The following is an 18,720-nucleotide window of genomic DNA, read 5'->3' on the forward strand; positions in this document are numbered from 1 at the left end:
GTTCAGGTTATAGGGAGGGTTAGTGTTCAGGTTATAGGGAAGGTTAGTGTTGGGGTTATAAGGAAGGTTAGTGTTCAGGTTATAGGGAAGGTTAGTGTTGAGGTTATAAGGAAGGTTAGTGTTCGGGTTATAGGGAGGGTTAGTGTTCAGGTTATAGGGAAGGTTAGTGTTCAGGTTATAGGGAAGGTTAGTGTTCAGGTTATAGGGAAGGTTAGTGTTCAGGTTATAGGGAAGGTTAGTGTTCAGGTTATAGGGAGGGTTAGTGTTCAGGTTATAGGGAAGGTTAGTGTTCAGGTTATAGGGAAGGTTAGTGTTGGGGTTATAAGGAAGGTTAGTGTTCAGGTTATAGGGAAGGTAAGTGTTCAGGTTATAGGGAAGGTTAGTGTTCAGGTTATAGGGAAGGTTAGTGTTCAGGTTATAGGGAGGGTTAGTGTTGAGGTTATAAGGAAGGTTAGTGTTCGGGTTATAGGGAGGGTTAGTGTTCAGGTTATAGGGAAGGTTAGTGTTCAGGTTATAGGGAGGGTTAGTGTTCAGGTTATAGGGAGGGTTAGTGTTCAGGTTATAGGGAGGGTTAGTGTTCAGGTTATAGGGAAGGTTAGTGTTCAGGTTATAGGGAGGGTTAGTGTTGGAGTTATAAGGAAGGTTAGTGTTGGGGTTATAAGGAAGGTTAGTGTTCAGGTTATAGGGAGGGTTAGTGTTCAGGTTATAGGGAAGGTTAGTGTTCAGGTTATAGGGAGGGTTAGTGTTCAGGTTATAGGGAAGGTTAGTGTTCAGGTTATAGGGAGGGTTAGTGTTGGAGTTATAAGGAAGGTTAGTGTTGCGGTTATAAGGAAGGTTAGTGTTCAGGTTATAGGGAGGGTTAGTGTTCAGGTTATAGGGAAGGTTAGTGTTCAGGTTATAGGGAGGGTTAGTGTTGGGGTTATAAGGAAGGTTAGTGTTCAGGTTATAGGGAAGGTTAGTGTTCAGGTTATAGGGAAGGTTAGTGTTCAGGTTATAGGGAAGGTTAGTGTTCAGGTTATAGGGAGGGTTAGTGTTGGGGTTATAAGGAAGGTTAGTGTTGGGGTTATAAGGAAGGTTAGTGTTGGGGTTATAAGGAAGGTTAGTGTTGGGGTTATAAGGAAGGTTAGTGTTCGGGTTATAGGGAGGGTTAGTGTTCAGGTTATAGGGAAGGTTAGTGTTCAGGTTATAGGGAAGGGTTAGTGTTCAGGTTATAGGGAAGGTTAGTGTTCAGGTTATAGGGAAGGTTAGTGTTCAGGTTATAGGGAGGGTTAGTGTTCAGGTTATAGGGAGGGTTAGTGTTCAGGTTATAGGGAAGGTTAGTGTTCGGGTTATAGGGAGGGTTAGTGTTCAGGTTATAGGGAGGGTTAGTGTTCAGGTTATAGGGAAGGTTAGTGTTCAGGTTATAGGGAAGGTTAGTGTTGGGGTTATAAGGAAGGTTAGTGTTCAGGTTATAGGGAAGGTTAGTGTTGAGGTTATAAGGAAGGTTAGTGTTCAGGTTATAGGGAAGGTTAGTGTTCAGGTTATAGGGAAGGTTAGTGTTGGGGTTATAGGGAGGGTTAGTGTTCAGGTTATAGGGAAGGTTAGTGTTCAGGTTATAGGGAAGGTTAGTGTTCAGGTTATAGGGAAGGTTAGTGTTCAGGTTATAGGGAAGGTTAGTGTTCAGGTTATAGGGAGGGTTAGTGTTCAGGTTATAGGGAAGGTTAGTGTTCAGGTTATAGGGAAGGTTAGTGTTGGGGTTATAAGGAAGGTTAGTGTTCAGGTTATAGGGAAGGTAAGTGTTCAGGTTATAGGGAAGGTTAGTGTTCAGGTTATAGGGAAGGTTAGTGTTCAGGTTATAGGGAGGGTTAGTGTTGAGGTTATAAGGAAGGTTAGTGTTCGGGTTATAGGGAGGGTTAGTGTTCAGGTTATAGGGAAGGTTAGTGTTCAGGTTATAGGGAGGGTTAGTGTTCAGGTTATAGGGAAGGTTAGTGTTCGGGTTATAGGGAGGGTTAGTGTTCAGGTTATAGGGAGGGTTAGTGTTCAGGTTATAGGGAAGGTTAGTGTTCAGGTTATAGGGAGGGTTAGTGTTGGAGTTATAAGGAAGGTTAGTGTTGGGGTTATAAGGAAGGTTAGTGTTGCGGTTATAAGGAAGGTTAGTGTTGCGGTTATAAGGAAGGTTAGTGTTCAGGTTACAGGGAGGGTTAGTGTTCAGGTTATAGGGAAGGTTAGTGTTCAGGTTATAGGGAAGGTTAGTGTTCAGGTTATAGGGAAGGTTAGTGTTCAGGTTATAGGGAGGGTTAGTGTTGGGGTTATAAGGAAGGTTAGTGTTGGGGTTATAAGGAAGGTTAGTGTTGGGGTTATAAGGAAGGTTAGTGTTGGGGTTATAAGGAAGGTTAGTGTTCGGGTTATAGGGAGGGTTAGTGTTCAGGTTATAGGGAAGGTTAGTGTTCAGGTTATAGGGAAGGGTTAGTGTTCAGGTTATAGGGAGGGTTAGTGTTCAGGTTATAGGGAGGGTTAGTGTTCAGGTTATAGGGAAGGTTAGTGTTCAGGTTATAGGGAAGGTTAGTGTTCAGGTTATAGGGAGGGTTAGTGTTGGGGTTATAAGGAAGGTTAGTGTTGGGGTTATAAGGAAGGTTAGTGTTCGGGTTATAGGGAGGGTTAGTGTTGGGGTTATAAGGAAGGTTAGTGTTGGGGTTATAAGGAAGGTTAGTGTTCAGGTTATAGGGAGGGTTAGTGTTCAGGTTATAGGGAGGGTTAGTGTTCAGGTTATAGGGAAGGGTTAGTGTTCGGGTTATAGGGAAGGTTAGTGTTCAGGTTATAGAGAAGGTTAGTGTTCAGGTTATAGGGAAGGTTAGTGTTCAGGTTATAGGGAAGGTTAGTGTTCAGGTTATAGGGAGGGTTAGTGTTCAGGTTATAGGGAGGGTTAGTGTTGAGGTTATAGGTAAGGTTAGTGTTGAGGTTATAGGGAAGGATAGTGTTCAGGTTATAGGGAAGGATAGTGTTAGTGTTATGGTGGGTGTTAGTGTTGGAAGGGAAATCCTGAAAGCTAATACATATGAGAAGTTGGGATGTTCTGAAATCAACAACTTAATTCAGACTCCCAACCACTAAAGCCATCAAAAGAGCCATCACTCAAAACTGACATTTTGGCCAACAAATCAGAATAGAAAATGCTATTTCTTGCAAATTAAACTGACTGATGGAGATGATATCAAAGAATAAAGGTTTAGAGATGATGATGAAAGTAACAGGTCATCTTTATAGAACTATTTCAGAGTCTAATTACCGATCTGCATGTCAGCCCCTTACCCTGTACGTCTCCTCATAGCTGCGGCAATGGTTAGTAAATGGGTTGTCCTCTCCTTCGGCCAGCAGAACTTTGGTGCTGATGTATCGGTGCATGGTGGGCTTCCGGACGATGGACCCAGCGATGGACATTTTATCACAAGAAGAACACCCGGGTATCATTAATGTCTTTGAGCACTGACCACTGGAGATCCTGGAGAACAAAACCAAAGATGTCACTAGAAACAATCCGATGTAAATAAGAACATTCTGACCAAAACTCTAGAAAAATCTTCTGCAATCTACTCTTAACACATAACCAGTTCTAGGCGCTGCTTTGTGTCCCACAACTGTGGCAGGTTGGCAGTTAACAGGAAGGAATTTTTTTTTTTGCCTTCCTTGGGATCAACTGTGGATATAGGATTGTGTCATATTTTTTTTTCCCATGTGACCAGGACAGGGTGAATTTTTTTTACTTTTAGAATAATTTTATTTTCAATACAGACAAATGATACCGACAATGCAGAGTTGTGCATATAGATAAGGTACACATTCCAAGCTTATTCCATAAGATGCTGTTTCAATGGTTAGCAGGTACAATGTACAAAAAAATAACCACACCATCGTTTATCACATATAGTAGGTTGGCACTTTAGAGACTTGTACATCATAGTCTGTGGGAAAGATTTAAAGGGCAGGCAGCATCCTAACAGGGTGTTTTATTTTGCTTTTTTGTTATTTGCCTTTAAATAGGAATTTTGTTCTGGGTAATCAATTATTATTATTGGAAAATTACACTGACCCTTAAAACTAGTTAATTTGCAGTATGACTATAAACCAATATAGAAACAAAGAACATAAGTTTATGAGATAGATAGATAGATAGATAGATAGATAGATAGATAGATAGATAGATAGATAGATAGATAGATAGATAGATAGATAGATAGATAGATAGATAGATAGATAGATGGATAGGATACCCTGTTTCCCCGAAAATAAGACCTAGCGTGACTGTCGGTGAAGGCTGCAATATAAGCCCTACCCCCCAAATAAGCCCTAGTTAAAGTCCTTGCAGGTCTTATTTTCAGGGTTGGGCTTATTTTCGGGGAAACAGGGCAGGGCTTATATTGCAGCCATCACCGACAGTCACGCTAGGTCTTATTTTCAGGAAAACAGGGTAGATAGATAGATAGATAGATAGATAGATAGATAGATAGATAGATAGATAGATAGATAGATAGATAGATAGATAGATAGATAGATAGATAGATAATCACTGCTATGATTATTTATGATTAATCACTGCTATGTTTATGATAATCAATGCTATTTTTATGAATAAAGCAATTATAGGAACAACTGAATAATAAAAACAGCAATAATATTATTAGTACAAATAATAACAACAATATCATAGAGAAATTACAATAATTATTATTATTATTGTTATTATTCTATGATATTGTTGTTAATTATTTGTAGTAATAATATTATTGCTGTTGTTATTTTTATTATTCCGTTGTGCCTATAATTATTAATAATAATAATAATAATAATAATAATCATATAAAACTATTAAATTCAGCATTCTGTTTGTTTTTGTTATTGCTACAATATCATTTTTTTTAAAAACAATGTGTGAAGCTTTATATACAACTAAATAATAACAACAATAATAAAATAAGTAAATGTAGTTTCCTAGCTGTTATTCCCAATACGTTATTGTGTACAATTTAATTCTGCTGTTGGGTTTGTTTACAGACAACAAGTTTAATTGTCACAAAAGGCCCAATGCCAACGAACACAAGATTGTAACAATATCTGCTAAATATACAGCTAAATATGTGATAGCAATTGTGCTCTTGTTACATTACCATTTTTAAAAAACAAAAATGGATGAGTTTTTATAAACTACCAGTCATACAGAAATAACTTTCATTTTAGTCATTAAACATACTGAGATTACAGTGAAGTAGCAATATAATTTTATTTTTCCATTTTTGATTTATAGCATATTCAAGTAAAAATGTAGCTTCAAAAATACTTTTTTTTTTTTCATTTGCCTACCAAAAAACATTCCCAAGTATTAGAAATGTAAAGAAATGGTGGGGAAAATTCACTATGACATATATCAATAGTTTTTGGGGAGTTTGTACTTAGCTCAATAAAACCCCCAAACAGGTTTTAGGAATTTAAATGAACAAAAAAAAATGCAGAGATGTTTCTCCTCATCTTATTGGCTGATTCCGTTGCATCTTCAACAAGGTGATGTAAAATATCCTCCTTTAGTAGATCAGTGCTGAAAGTCAAGCACCTGTTCTGGTAATTTATGTAAGGCACACTGTGATTGGCTGTTCGATGACTGTTGAGACTATCGCTTTATAATGTAATAAAAAAATCCAATTTACCAGAAATGTTGGGTTCCCGTCTTCTATAATATCCCTGTGTTTAGTATTACGGATCCAGACTCAGTGACTCTGTCAGGCCATCTCTGCCCCGTCTCATTTCTGTGCTGCATTGAAGATGCCTGCTCTGTGGGTGACATATATATATATATATAGAGCTGGTGCTAAAGACCCGAGTGCTGAGAGTTCCTTGAAATTCTGATATAAATAGTTGCAGGCGGAACACGTGCCCCCGCAGTTCCTCTATAACCCCGGCTCTGCTAATCACCCAGGTAAAAAAACGCAGAGGGACTCATGTGACTTACTGTATGTGGAAAATTGTGGCGGCGGGATGCAGATAAAAAGGATTGAAGTGGGAGGTTTAGTCTTCAGCTCGCAGTTATAAAGCAAACAAAATTAAAAAAAAAAACGCAAAACCTGCGTCATGTAAAGAGGACCAGTCATGATCGGGCTTAGGCAGCAATCTAAAGATTGATTTTCAATAGTACAATACAATATGCCATGTTTCCTATCAGGCCAGTTTCCACCACCCTGTTTAGTTGTGTGCAGTGAGAAAAGTACGGCTTGAAATATTTTCAGGGCCTGCAATCCACCACCTTGCTCTGTGCTGCAGCCAATAGAACCCAATGAAATGCCACTTTGTGACATTTGAATAAAGTTAGCTGAAAAAAAAAAAAAGGAAACCTTGTTATGTACTAGGACTGACGCATTAGCACCACTGCCATCCTACTGCACACTGGTGGTTGTGTTCTAGACCAGTGGTCTCCAAACTATGGCCCTGGGGCCAGATGTGGCCCTTTGCTTGCTTTTATCCGGCCCCTGGGCACTATTTTATTCACTGACACCAATAAAGGGCACAATTCCTACCAATCACATCAATGATGGGGCACAGTTCCTCCCAATGACACCAGCAATAGGTCCCATTGACACCAATGATGGGGCACAATTCCTCCCAATGACGCCAATGATGGAGCACAATTCCTCCCAATGACACCAATGATGGGGCACAATTCCTCCCAATAATGCCAACAATGGGTCCCAATGACACCAATGATGGGGCATAATTCCTCCCAATAATGCCAACAATGGGTACCAATGATAGGGCACAGTTCCTCCCAATGACACCAACAATAAGTCCCACTGACACCAATGATGGGTCACAATTCCTCCCAATGATGGGGCGCAATTCCTGCCAATAATGCCAACAATGGGTCCCAATGACACCAATAAAGGGGCATAATTCCTCCCAATAATGCCAACAATGGGTCCCAGTTACACCAATGATGGGGCACAGTTCCTCCCAATGACACCAATGATGGGGCACAATTCCTCCCAATAATGCCAACAATGGGGCACAATGACACCAATAAAGGGGCATCATTCCTCCCAATAATGCCAACAATGGGTCCCAGTTACACCAATGATGGGGCACAGTTCCTCCCAATGACACCAATGATGGGGTATAATTCCTCCCAATAATGCCAACAATGGGTCCCAGTTACACCAATGATGGGGCACAGTTCCTCTCAATGACACCAACAATAGGTCCCATTGACACCAATGATGGGTCACAATTCCTCCCAATGACGCCAATGATGGGGCAAAATTCTTGCCAATGATGGGGCACAATTCCTCCCAATAATGCCAACAATGGGTCCCAAGGACACCAATGATGGGGCATAATTCCTCCCAATAATGCCAACAAGGTGTCCCAATTACACCAATGATGGGGCACAGTTCCTCCCAATGACACCAATGATGGGTCACAATTCCTCCCAATGACACCAATGATGGGTCACAATTCCTCCCAATGACACCAATGATGGGGCACAATTCCTCCCAATAATGCCAACAATGGGTCCCAATGACACCAATGATGGGGCAAAATTCCTCTCAATAGCGCCATTAATGGGGCACAATTCCTCCCACTGAGACCAATGATGGGGGATCGTTTACTCCCACTGATGCTGGGATATTTTGTACTTCTGATGGCCACAGTCCGGCCCCCCTAAAGTCTGAAGCACAGTAAACTTGCCCTTTGTTTAGAAAGTTTGGAGACCTCCGTTCTGGACTAAAGAAACTGCTGAACAGCTAAGACCAGACAAAGAAAAAAATCCAGGCCGAAAACAGAGTCCGTCATGTCTTATAAGATATTGGCTACTTCAAGGCTGCTGTTAGAAACCACAGGGCCCCATACAGCCAACCTGACAGCCCCCCTCCCACCCCCCAAATAAACAGTTTACTATGCTTCAGTTATGAATGAACACAGTGAGTGATCAATACTGATCACTCATTGTGTTCATTCAGGAAAGGAAGAGACTGGTAAATATAGAATATTTACTGAAACCTTCCCCCACTCTCCATCTTGAAGGATCCTATTGTGTGTTTGCAGCTGCCGTCAGGAAGGAGAGGAGGGAAGCCAGAAGCACTGCGAGGGTAGGGGGGGCACACAAGGAGGCCTGGGTAGCAGGGGGAAACATATGGGGCACAGGGAGGGTAATCGGTGTGGCCATTACTGCAGCAGCTGAATCTCTGCAGCAGCTGAAATCCGGCAGGAGGGAGAAGAGAATAAGCCAGTTTCAGCTGCTGCAGAGAGAGCCATACAAGGGATTGGTTCAAGTAATTGGCCCCACCCTCCCTGCCCACATTAGGTTCACTCTGATGCCTAGACCCCCCCCCCCCCCGTTGGCCTGGGCCCTGTACAGAAGGAAAAGAGGTCCAAAAGGGACTTACATAGAGTGGAAGGCAAAATATGGTACAGCAAATGGTGAACACTTTACTCCAATCCAGGGTTACAAAGCTTTATATAGAAATAGATGGACAAAATAGATAATAATTCAAAGTTTCCTTATTTATTTTTTGCAATCACAGCCAAATGTCTATGACTGATGCACTTTAAATGAAGCATCTATAAATTAAGAACCATTCACCCATGTATTGTATATGTGCTGACAGAAAAAAGGAGGGGAGAGCTAAGTGAACACAACTGATGACTTAGTGCAAGGTTTCTCAATCTGGGTTCCTCCACAGGTTGCTAGGAGCTCCTTGAGAAATGAGCAATTTCTGCCTCTCAGATAAGTTCCCACTGATACCATTCATCTGTAAGGGGGGAATTGGGAGAGTGGAATGGAGTGTGTCCACAAAGGGCAGGAGAGGGGAAGAGTGGAATGGAGTGTGTCCACAAAGGGTAGGAGAGGGGAGCAGTGGAATGGAGTGTGTCCACAAAGGGCAGGAGAGTGGAGGAGTGGAATGGAGTGTGTCCACAAAGGGCAGGAGAGGGGAAGAGTGGAATGGAGTGTGTCCACAAAGGACAGGAGAGGGGAGGAGTGGAATGGAGTGTGTCCACAAAGGGCAGGAGAGGGGAGGAGTGGAATGGAGTGTGTCCACAAAGGGCAGGAAAGGGGAAGAGTGGAATGGAGTGTGTCCACAAAGGGCAGGAAAGGGGAAGAGTGGAATGGAGTGTGTCCACAAAGGGTAGGAGAGGGGAAGAGTGGAATGGAGTGTGTCCACAAAGGGTAGGAGAGGGGAGCAGTGGAATGGAGTGTGTCCACAAAGGACAGGAGAGTGGAGGAGTGGAATGGAGTGTGTCCACAAAGGGTAGGAGAGGGGAGCAGTGGAATGGAGTGTGTCCACAAAGGGCAGGAGAGTGGAGGAGTGGAATGGAGTGTGTCCACAAAGGGCAGGAGAGGGGAAGAGTGGAATGGAGTGTGTCCACAAAGGACAGGAGAGGGGAGGAGTGGAATGGAGTGTGTCCACAAAGGGCAGGAAAGGGGAAGAGTGGAATGGAGTGTGTCCACAAAGGGCAGGAAAGGGGAAGAGTGGAATAGAGTGTGTCCACAAAGGGTAGGAGAGGGGAGCAGTGGAATGGAGTGTGTCCACAAAGGGCAGGAGAGTGGAGGAGTGGAATGGAGTGTGTCCACAAAGGGCAGGAGAGGGGAAGAGTGGAATGGAGTGTGTCCACAAAGGACAGGAGAGGGGAAGAGTGGAATGGAGTGTGTCCACAAAGGGCAGGAGAGTGGAGGAGTGGAATGGAGTGTGTCCACAAAGGGCAGGAGAGGGGAAGAGTGGAATGGAGTGTGTCCACAAAGGGCAGGAGAGGGGAAGAGTGGAATGGAGTGTGTCCACAAAGGGCAGGAGAGGGGAAGAGTGGAATGGAGTGTGTCCACAAAGGGCAGGAGAGTGGAATGGAGTGTGTCCACAAAGGGCAGGAGAGTGGAGGAGTGGAATGGAGTGTGTCCACAAAGGGCAGGAGAGGGGAGGAGTGGAATGGAGTGTGTCCACAAAGGACAGGAGAGGGGAGAGTGGAATGGAGTGTGTCCACAAAGGGTAGGAGAGGGGAGGAGTGGAATGGAGTGTGTCCACAAAGGGTAGGAGAGGGGAGGAGTGGAATGGAGTGTGTCCACAAAGGACAGGAGAGGGGAGGAGTGGAATGGAGTGTGTCCACAAAGGGCAGGAGAGTGGGAGAGTGGAATGGAGTGTGTCCACAAAGGGCAGGAGAGGGGAAGAGTGGAATGGAGTGTGTCCACAAAGGGCAGGAGAGGGGAAGAGTGGAATGGAGTGTGTCCACAAAGGGCAGGAGAGTGGAATGGAGTGTGTCCACAAAGGGCAGGAGAGGGGAAGAGTGGAATGGAGTGTGTCCACAAAGGGTAGGAGAGTGGAGGAGTGGAATGGAGTGTGTCCACAAAGGACAGGAGAGGGGAGAGTGGAATGGAGTGTGTCCACAAAGGGTAGGAGAGGGGAGGAGTGGAATGGAGTGTGTCCACAAAGGACAGGAGAGGGGAGAGTGGAATGGAGTGTGTCCACAAAGGACAGGAGAGGGGAGAGTGGAATGGAGTGTGTCCACAAAGGACAGGAGAGGGGAGGAGTGGAATGGAGTGTGTCCACAAAGGACAGGAGAGGGGAGGAGTGGAATGGAGTGTGTCCACAAAGGGCAGGAGAGGGGAATATGCACATTGAGAAGACAGGAGAGAAGAGGAGTAGAGAGTGGGCATTGAGAAGATAGGAGAGAAGAGGAGTAGAGAGTGGGCATTGAGAAGACAAGAGAGAAGAGGAGTAGAGAGTGGGCATTGAGGATACAGGAGAGAAGAGGAGTAGAGAGTGGGCATTGAGAAGATAGGAGAGAAGAGGAGTAGAGAGTGGGCATTGAGGATACAGGAGAGAAGAGGAGTAGAGAGTGGGCATTGAGAAGACAGGAGAGAAGAGGAGTAGAGAGTGGGCATTGAGAAGACAGGAGAGAAGAGGAGTAGAGAGTGGGCATTGAGGATACAGGAGGGAGAGGAGTAGAGAGTGGGCATTGAGGATACAGGAGAGAAGAGGAGTAGAGAGTGGGCATTGAGGATACAGGAGGGAGAGGAGTGGAGAGCGAGGGAGTGGAGTGTGCACACTGAGGAGACAGGGGGGATGGAGTGGAGACATAGGAAGGGGGGACAGCGGTCATGGAGATAGCTGAAGACAAGAACCTGAAAAGGGGGAATTTTTGTTGAAGAAGAGCACCGACACCAAAGTCCGGGCTGGAAAAGCAAACAAGGTAAGCGACACTTTATCCTTTTTTTCACTTCAGGGTTTAATAACACTTCAACTGTAAAAGTGGTGTCAGCCTCCTGGCTGCGCTGTCTGGCAGAGCTGTACAAATCACACAAGTGGCTGGACAGAATTCTACACACTATGACAGATAAGACACGTCACATCAGTGGTGGTGCGTCCATAATGGCGCACGGGCGCCACCCCCTCTCTCCTACCACGCACTTCTATCACCAATAGATAGATTTATGCATTGCATGAATTTTTTTTCTTGCCATCTATGTCCGCGGCTGCCACCCCCTATTCAGGTGCCCGGTCCCTTTTCGGGCGCCTGAATTACAGCGGTGGGGGGGTGTCTTTGAAGCACTTGATTAGAGCCATAGGCTCTAATAGGCGTCAAAAAAGGTGACCTGCGATCGCCATGCTGGGCGCTTGCAGGTTACTCGGCTGTGTTAGAAAAGCGAATTATTATTCGCTTTACCCAACACTAAACCGCCTCTCCGCCAATCAGGTGCTCGGGTCAGTTACTGGTCACCTGATTGGCTGAAACAACGGGCACCGCTATTGGACGCCTATCAGGAGGAGAGGATGGGAGATGAGGATGGCAGGAGATGCACGAAGGACCCCGCTGCCCCACCAAGACAGGGTAAGTTTCGGGGCAGACGGCGAGTGGGCAGGGGGGTCACACTGGGGGCATTCTATTGTTGATACAAGGGCACACTGGCCCTTGAATCAACAATGATGATTTTTTTAAACTTTTCTGCGCCCCCCTCCAAAAAAAAATAATTTTTGAGCACCAGCCTCCACTGTGTCACATATATGTATTCGCTGGTTGGAGTTCAGCTGTAATATTTCATTCCCCATGTGAGAATATAAACTCTTGCTAAGTACTGAGCCCCCCCCCCCCCCCCCCCTCTGAAGATCATCTGTTATTCTATTGTTTGCTTTTCCTGGAATTGTCAGTTCAGGTGATGATTGCTGGATGTTGTAACAAGCAGGCGCCTGTCATCGATCCCTACAGCTGTTTCCATTCCTCTGTGACAAGAACAAGCACCCCCCCCCCCGCTCGGGGTCAGGGGCAATTAGCAGCGAATGTGACAGAGCGTGCGGAATAATCAGCGCACAGAATCTCGCAGGATCACAAAACACGGAAATGGTAATAATTCCGTACATCACATTCTATTGTTGAGTGATAATCCTTCTCAGTGCAGAAATAATGACAAATGCTGCGACTTTAACACGCTAATAAATTCTGCACTTTATTTTGTGAAAATCTTCCATGCTTACGCAATGTTTTCCTTTTTTTTTAAGTGGATTAAAAAGTAATTTATGCTACAAATTGCAGGTTTCTTAAAGAGGAATTGCCGTTCGCAACATTTTCTTTGCAGTGCCTTGAAAAAGTATTCGTACCCCTTGAAATTTTCCACATTTTGTCATGTTACAACGAAAAACATTAATGTATTTTATTGGGATTTTATGTGATAGACCAACACAAAGTGGCTCAAAATTGTGAAGTGGAAGGAAAATGATAAATTGTTTTCTAATTTTTCTACAAATAAATCTGTGAAAAGTGTGTGTGGGGGGGGCATTTGTATTCAGCCCCCTTTAGTCTGATACCCAGGGCTGGGACAATGGGTGGGCAGAAGGGGCGGCTGCCCTGGGTACTGTGGTTTTATGTGCGGTGCAGGGCACCACGAGGAGATTGGGGGAGGGTGGGCAGTTTGTGTTGGGTGGGGGGGATTTGGGGGGCAACAGGGGGTAAGAATTGTTTTAGGTGGGGACATTTTGGGGGGAAGGGGCTAGGAAAGGTGATTTATGTTGGGGGGGGAGGGGGGGATAGGGAAAGAGGATTTGCCCTAGAAGAGGTGAAATTAGTAAATGAGTCCACCTGTGTGTCATTTAATCTCAGTATAAATACAGCTGTTCTGTGAAGCCCTCAGAGGTTGGTTAGAGAACCTTAGTGAACAAACAGCATCATGAAGGCCAAGGAACACACCAGACAGGTCAGGGATAAAGTTGTGGAGAAGTATAACGCAGGATTAGGTTATAAAAAAATCTCCCAAGCTTTGAACATCTCACGGAGCTCTGTTCAATCCATCATCGGAAAATGGAAAGAGTATGGCACAACTGCAAACCTACCAAGACATGGCCGTCCACCTAAACTGACCGGCCGGGCAAGGAGAACATTCATCAGAGAAGAGCCAAGAGGTCCATGGTAACTCTGGAGGAGCTTCAGAGATCCACAGCTCAGGTGGGAGAATCTGTCCACAGGACAACTATTAGTCGTGTTCTCCACAAATCTGCCCTTTATGGAAGAGTGACAAGAAGAAATACATTGGTGAAAGAAAGTCATAAGAAGTCCTGTTTGTAGTTTGTGAGAAGCCATGTGGAGGACACAGCAAACATGTGGAAGAAGGTGATCTGGTCAGATGAGACCAAAATTGAACTTTTTGGCCTAAAAACAAAACTCTATGTGTGGGGAAAACTAACACTGCACATCACCCTGAACACACCATCCCCACCGTGAAACATGGTGGTGGCAGCATCATGTGGTGGGGGTGCTTTTCTTCAGCAGGGACAGGGAAGCTGGTCAGCGTTGATGGGAAGATGGATGGAGCCAAATACAGGGCAATCTTAGAAGAAAACCTGTTAGAGTCTGCAAAAGACTTGAGACTGGGGCGGAGGTTCACCTTCCAGCAGGACAACGACCCGAAACATCCAGCCAGAGCTACAATGGAATGGTTTAGATCAGGGGTCTTCACACTGTGGCCAGAGGGCCAGATGTGCCCCTTTGCTAGCCTTTATCTGGCCCTTGGGGCATTATTCCTCCTACTGACCACCAACTCTGAGGCCATGTTTATTCTCAATGATGCTGGGCCCGGGACATTTTTTACCTACACTCAAGCCCCCCTAAAGGACAAACTGGCCCTTTGTTTGAAAAGTTTAGAGACCCCTGCTGTAGAGAATAGGATGCTTGCAGTAAGATAAGATGTATTTTTAGCAAAAGATGGCAATACCTGTAGAGGAGAGGATCCTTGGTACCCTAATGATAAAAAAATATGGTAGGAAACTGTTGGTGAGTTATATGGCGATGGATGTGGTGGTGACGTGGGAATGCTTTCCTACGTTCTCAGGACAGTCGCATAGCTACAAGATCTCCTCCACAAGGTAATGGATACATCTTCATGGTATTAGATAGGAACACTTACATGCTTCCATTCCCATGTCCGGCTCCTCCACAACCGCCGCTCACATTACCAGCCCGGCGAAGGCTCAGCATCAACAGTGGTTCCAGGCAACGCGCAAACTCTGCCCCATAGTCTGTACTGATCTGCAGACCATATGAATTAGTTACAGTAATTGATATGAAAAGTCCAAGAACAAGTAGAGGAACATGGAGAAGACACAACGGACGGTTGGGCTCCAGCTCAGGTAATTACCTTGCTGCTCTGCGATGGTCTCAAGCGATACGGGAGCTTCACAATTTTCTGCAATCTTTCCATTAGTTGCTGAAAGAGCGACAAAAAGAAACCATGAAATAATTCAACTGAGCTAGACTTTTCTATCACCAACTTACAGATGGAACAAAAAATTCAGCAAAAATCATCTTTAGACTTTTTAGATAAAATTAGAAAGAAATGTCAGGCTTCCTGCTGCCACCCGATGGTTGCCAGCTGAGGTGAGGTTGGACCTTTGTAGGCCGGTAGGGTGACGCCACTGTAGAGTAACAAACAGTAGATAATTTAATAACTACTTACATAACCCAAGTCCAGGAACTCCGCCTTGTTCGCTGAGCTCAGGAAAGCTGAATATGTGACAAGATGGACCTAAGAGAGAAGATGATAACGGTTAAGTACCAAGAAAGTGTCCTCTGAGCAAGAACAAGTGGTCAGGTTTTTAACTGATGTAAGTGGTATATACACTCACCGGACACTTTATTAGGGACACCTCTTCAATTGCTCGGTAACACAGATTGCTAATCAGCCAATCACATGGCAGAAGCTCAATGCATTTAGACATCTAGACGTGGTAAAGAGGACTTGCTGAAGTTCAAACCAACCATCAGAATGGGGAAGAAAGGGGATCTCGGTGACTTTGAACGTGGCATGGTTGTTGGTGGCAGACGGGCTGGTCTGAGTATTTCTGGGATTTTCACACACAACCATCTCTCGGGATTACAGAGAATGGTGGGTTAAAAGAGAAAATATCCAGTGAGCGGCAGTTGTGTGGAGGAAAATGCCTTGTTGAGGTCAGAGGAGAATGGGCAGACTGGTTCCAGATGATAGAAAGACAACAGTAACTCCAATAACCCCTCGTTACACCCAAGGTATGCAGAATACCATCTCTGAACGCACAACACATCCAACCTTGAAGCAGATGGGCTACCGCAGCAGAAGACCACACCGGGTGCACTCCTGTCAGCTAAGAACAGGAAACTGAGGCTACAATTGGCACAGGATCACCAACATTGGACAATAGAAGATTGGAAAAAACGTTACCCGGTCTGATGAGTCTGGATTTCAGCTGCGACCTTCAAATGTTGGGGACAGAATTTGGAGCATGGATCCATCCTGCCTTGTATCACCGGTTCAGACTAGTGGTGGGGGTGTAATGGTGTGGGGGATGGGGTATCACCAGTTCAGGCTGGTGGTGGGGGTGTAATGGTGTGGGGGATGGGGTATCACCAGTTCAGGCTGGTGGTGGGGGTGTAATGGTGTGGGGGATGGGGTATCACCGGTTCAGGCTGGTGGTGGGGTGTAATGGTGTGGGGGATGGGGTATCACCGGTTCAGGCTGGTGGTGGGGGTGTAATGGTGTGGGGGATGGGGTATCACCGGTTCAGGCTGGTGGTGGGGGTGTAATGGTGTGGGGGATGGGGTATCACCGGTTCAGGCTGGTGGTGGGGGTGTAATGGTGTGGGGGATGGGGTATCACCGGTTCAGGCTGGTGGTGGGGGTGTAATGGTGTGGGGGATGGGGTATCACCGGTTCAGGCTGGTGGTGGGGGTGTAATGGTGTGGGGGATGGGGTTTAATCACCATGGCCTACCTGAGTATTGTTGCTGACCATGTCCATCCCAGCAGGATATTGCACCATGTCATAAAACAATAAAGCCTACACGCCACTACTTCATATACAAGTCTACCAAAGCTGCTGACACTAATCACTATCTCATATATGTAACTCAAATAACCATGAACAATGTGCAGAGCTATATTAACCTAAAACACATCATAAATATAAGTGCACAAACATAAAGTGCAAAAGTGCTGTGAAAATAATCCGAATAATCATACAAATCAATATTACATAATTGATGACAAAATTCAATGTACAAAAGTCCTTAAAAATATAGATAGTAAAAAACAGTGTCCATGCAAAAAAAGTATGTAAATAAAAAAAAAAAAAAAAAAAAAAACTTGGTCCAAAAGAATAAAGAGTCCCACACTTAAATTCAATCTACTACTTTAGTGCTCAAAAATAGTGCAGCTGTGAATCACCCCTCCCCCTCCAGGAGTAATCTCACCTGAAGCAACGCGACCGCCACAACTAAGTAGGGTCAGTTACAGCTTTTTTTTTTTTTTTTCCTCTATTTAATATTTGGTTGACACGGGCCATCTGAGAGAGAGGAGTGGAGAGGAGGTCTGGAGTTGCCACAGAGTAGTCCTGGAGAGGCTAAAAAAATGTAACTGACCCGACTTAGTTGTGGCGGTCACATTGGTTCAGGTGAGATTACTCCTGGGGGGAGGGGGGGGACTCACATCTGCACTATTATTGAGCACGAAAAGAGTGGATTGAATTTAAGCATCACTGTGGAATACACAATTGTGGGACACTTTATTCTTTTAGACAAAGTTTTTTTTTTTTATATACTTTTTTGCATGGACACTGTTTTTTTTTTTTTTACTATATATACTTTAACGACTTTTATACGTTGAATTTTGTTGACAATTATGTAATATTGATTTGTATGATTGATTGGATTATTTTCACAGCACTTCTGCACTTTATATTTGGATTACGATGCGTTTTATGTTAATATAGTGCTACACATTTATTCAAGGATAATGCACCACGTCACAAAGCTCCAATCATCTCACCACTGGACAATAAGGTCCCTGTACTCCAATGGCCTCCACACTCACCACATCTCATCCAATAGAGCACCTTTGGGATGTGGTGGAATAGAAGTTTCCCATCATGGATGTGCAGCCGACAAATCTGCAGCAACTGTGTGATGTTATCAGGTCACTATGGAGGAAAATCTCTGAGGAACGTTTCCAACACCTTGTTGTATCTCTGCCACCAAGAATGAAGGCAAAAGGGGGTCCAACCCACTACTAGCAAGGGGGACCTCATAAAGGGGGTCCAACCCACTACTATCAAGGGGGACCTCATAAAGGGGGTGCAACCCACTACAAGCAAGGGGGACCTCATAAAGGGGGTCCAACCCACTACAAGCAAGGGGGACCTCATAAAGGGGGTGCAACCCACTACAAGCAAGGGGGACCTCATAAAGGGGGTCCAACCCACTACAAGCAAGGGGGACCTCATAAAGGGGGTCCAACCCACTACTAGCAAGGGGGACCTCATAAAGGGGGTCCAACCCACTACTAGCAAGGGGGACCTCATAAAGGGGGTCCAACCCACTACTAGCAAGGGGGACCTAATAAAGGGGGTCCAACCCGCTACTAGCAAGGTGCGCCTAATAAAGGGGGTCCAACCCGCTACTAGCAAGGGGGACCTCATAAAGTTCGTCCAACCCGCTACTAGCAAGGGGGACCTAATAAAGGGGCCAGTGAGTGTATAAATAAGAATAAATATAAAAATCATGCAATAAACCATTTAAAATAGAAACAAAAAAATTCAATTGTAACTAATGATGATGTTGATAAAAAAAAATATATATATTTTTAATTTAAAAATTTCATTTTTAATTAATAATCATCTTTTTATTTAATTTTGTATCAATATTTAAACATATTTAACTGTGTTTGGTAAATAAGAAATAAACTTCAGCTTTAAATGAACGGATATAGAAATGTCTAGGTGTTCCGGTGTGTGTTGTAGCCCCAATGAAGGGAGAGATAGATGGATCCTTACTTGTAAGGTGGGTAATAGAGACGCCAGGTGGGAGAGCTGGTCTTTAAATGCCTTTTCCTTTTCTTCATGTTGACTTGAAACCCAATGCAGAAACACATACATTTAGGGAAAATAAACGTAAAATATTCAATGTAAAAGAAATAATGTAAATAAAACAATGACAATACTGATATTTAGAATCTAATATAACAGTATTACAATTTTCTTTACTCCTTAGCAGTATGCAGTTTATTTTCTCTACCGTAGGTGGCGCTAAACCGTAACGGCTCTGCAGCTGGAGAGGAAGTCATGAGAAACATGGTTCCTCTATGGTTTCCCGCATCACTGGGGAAGCATTTGGGTTGGATGCTGTTACCCCATGTGACTCTGGGGACCATCTTGGGTCAGGCGGAGCCTACTTAAAGAGGGAGTCCACCTTTGTGTTTC

At 44.4% G+C, this 18,720-nt stretch overlaps 1 protein-coding gene across 1 annotated transcript in view; it reads right to left on the reverse strand.

Annotated features, from left to right (window-relative positions):
- The window catches only part of RNF207 (ring finger protein 207), a 71,737-nt gene that overhangs the window by 13,409 nt on the left and 39,608 nt on the right, over positions 1–18,720 (reverse strand). Inside the window, exons 9-13 of the mRNA XM_073603663.1 lie at positions 18,295–18,367; positions 14,951–15,019; positions 14,633–14,701; positions 14,402–14,523; positions 3,289–3,478 (exon numbers count right to left, since the gene is read on the reverse strand). Of these exons, the coding sequence (XP_073459764.1) occupies positions 3,289–3,478; positions 14,402–14,523; positions 14,633–14,701; positions 14,951–15,019; positions 18,295–18,367 (523 nt within the window). The remainder of the gene's footprint in view (positions 1–3,288; positions 3,479–14,401; positions 14,524–14,632; positions 14,702–14,950; positions 15,020–18,294; positions 18,368–18,720) is intronic.

Source organism: Aquarana catesbeiana, linkage group LG10 (genome assembly GCF_042186555.1).
Source record: "Aquarana catesbeiana isolate 2022-GZ linkage group LG10, ASM4218655v1, whole genome shotgun sequence".
NCBI classification, from domain to species: domain Eukaryota; kingdom Metazoa; phylum Chordata; class Amphibia; order Anura; family Ranidae; genus Aquarana; species Aquarana catesbeiana.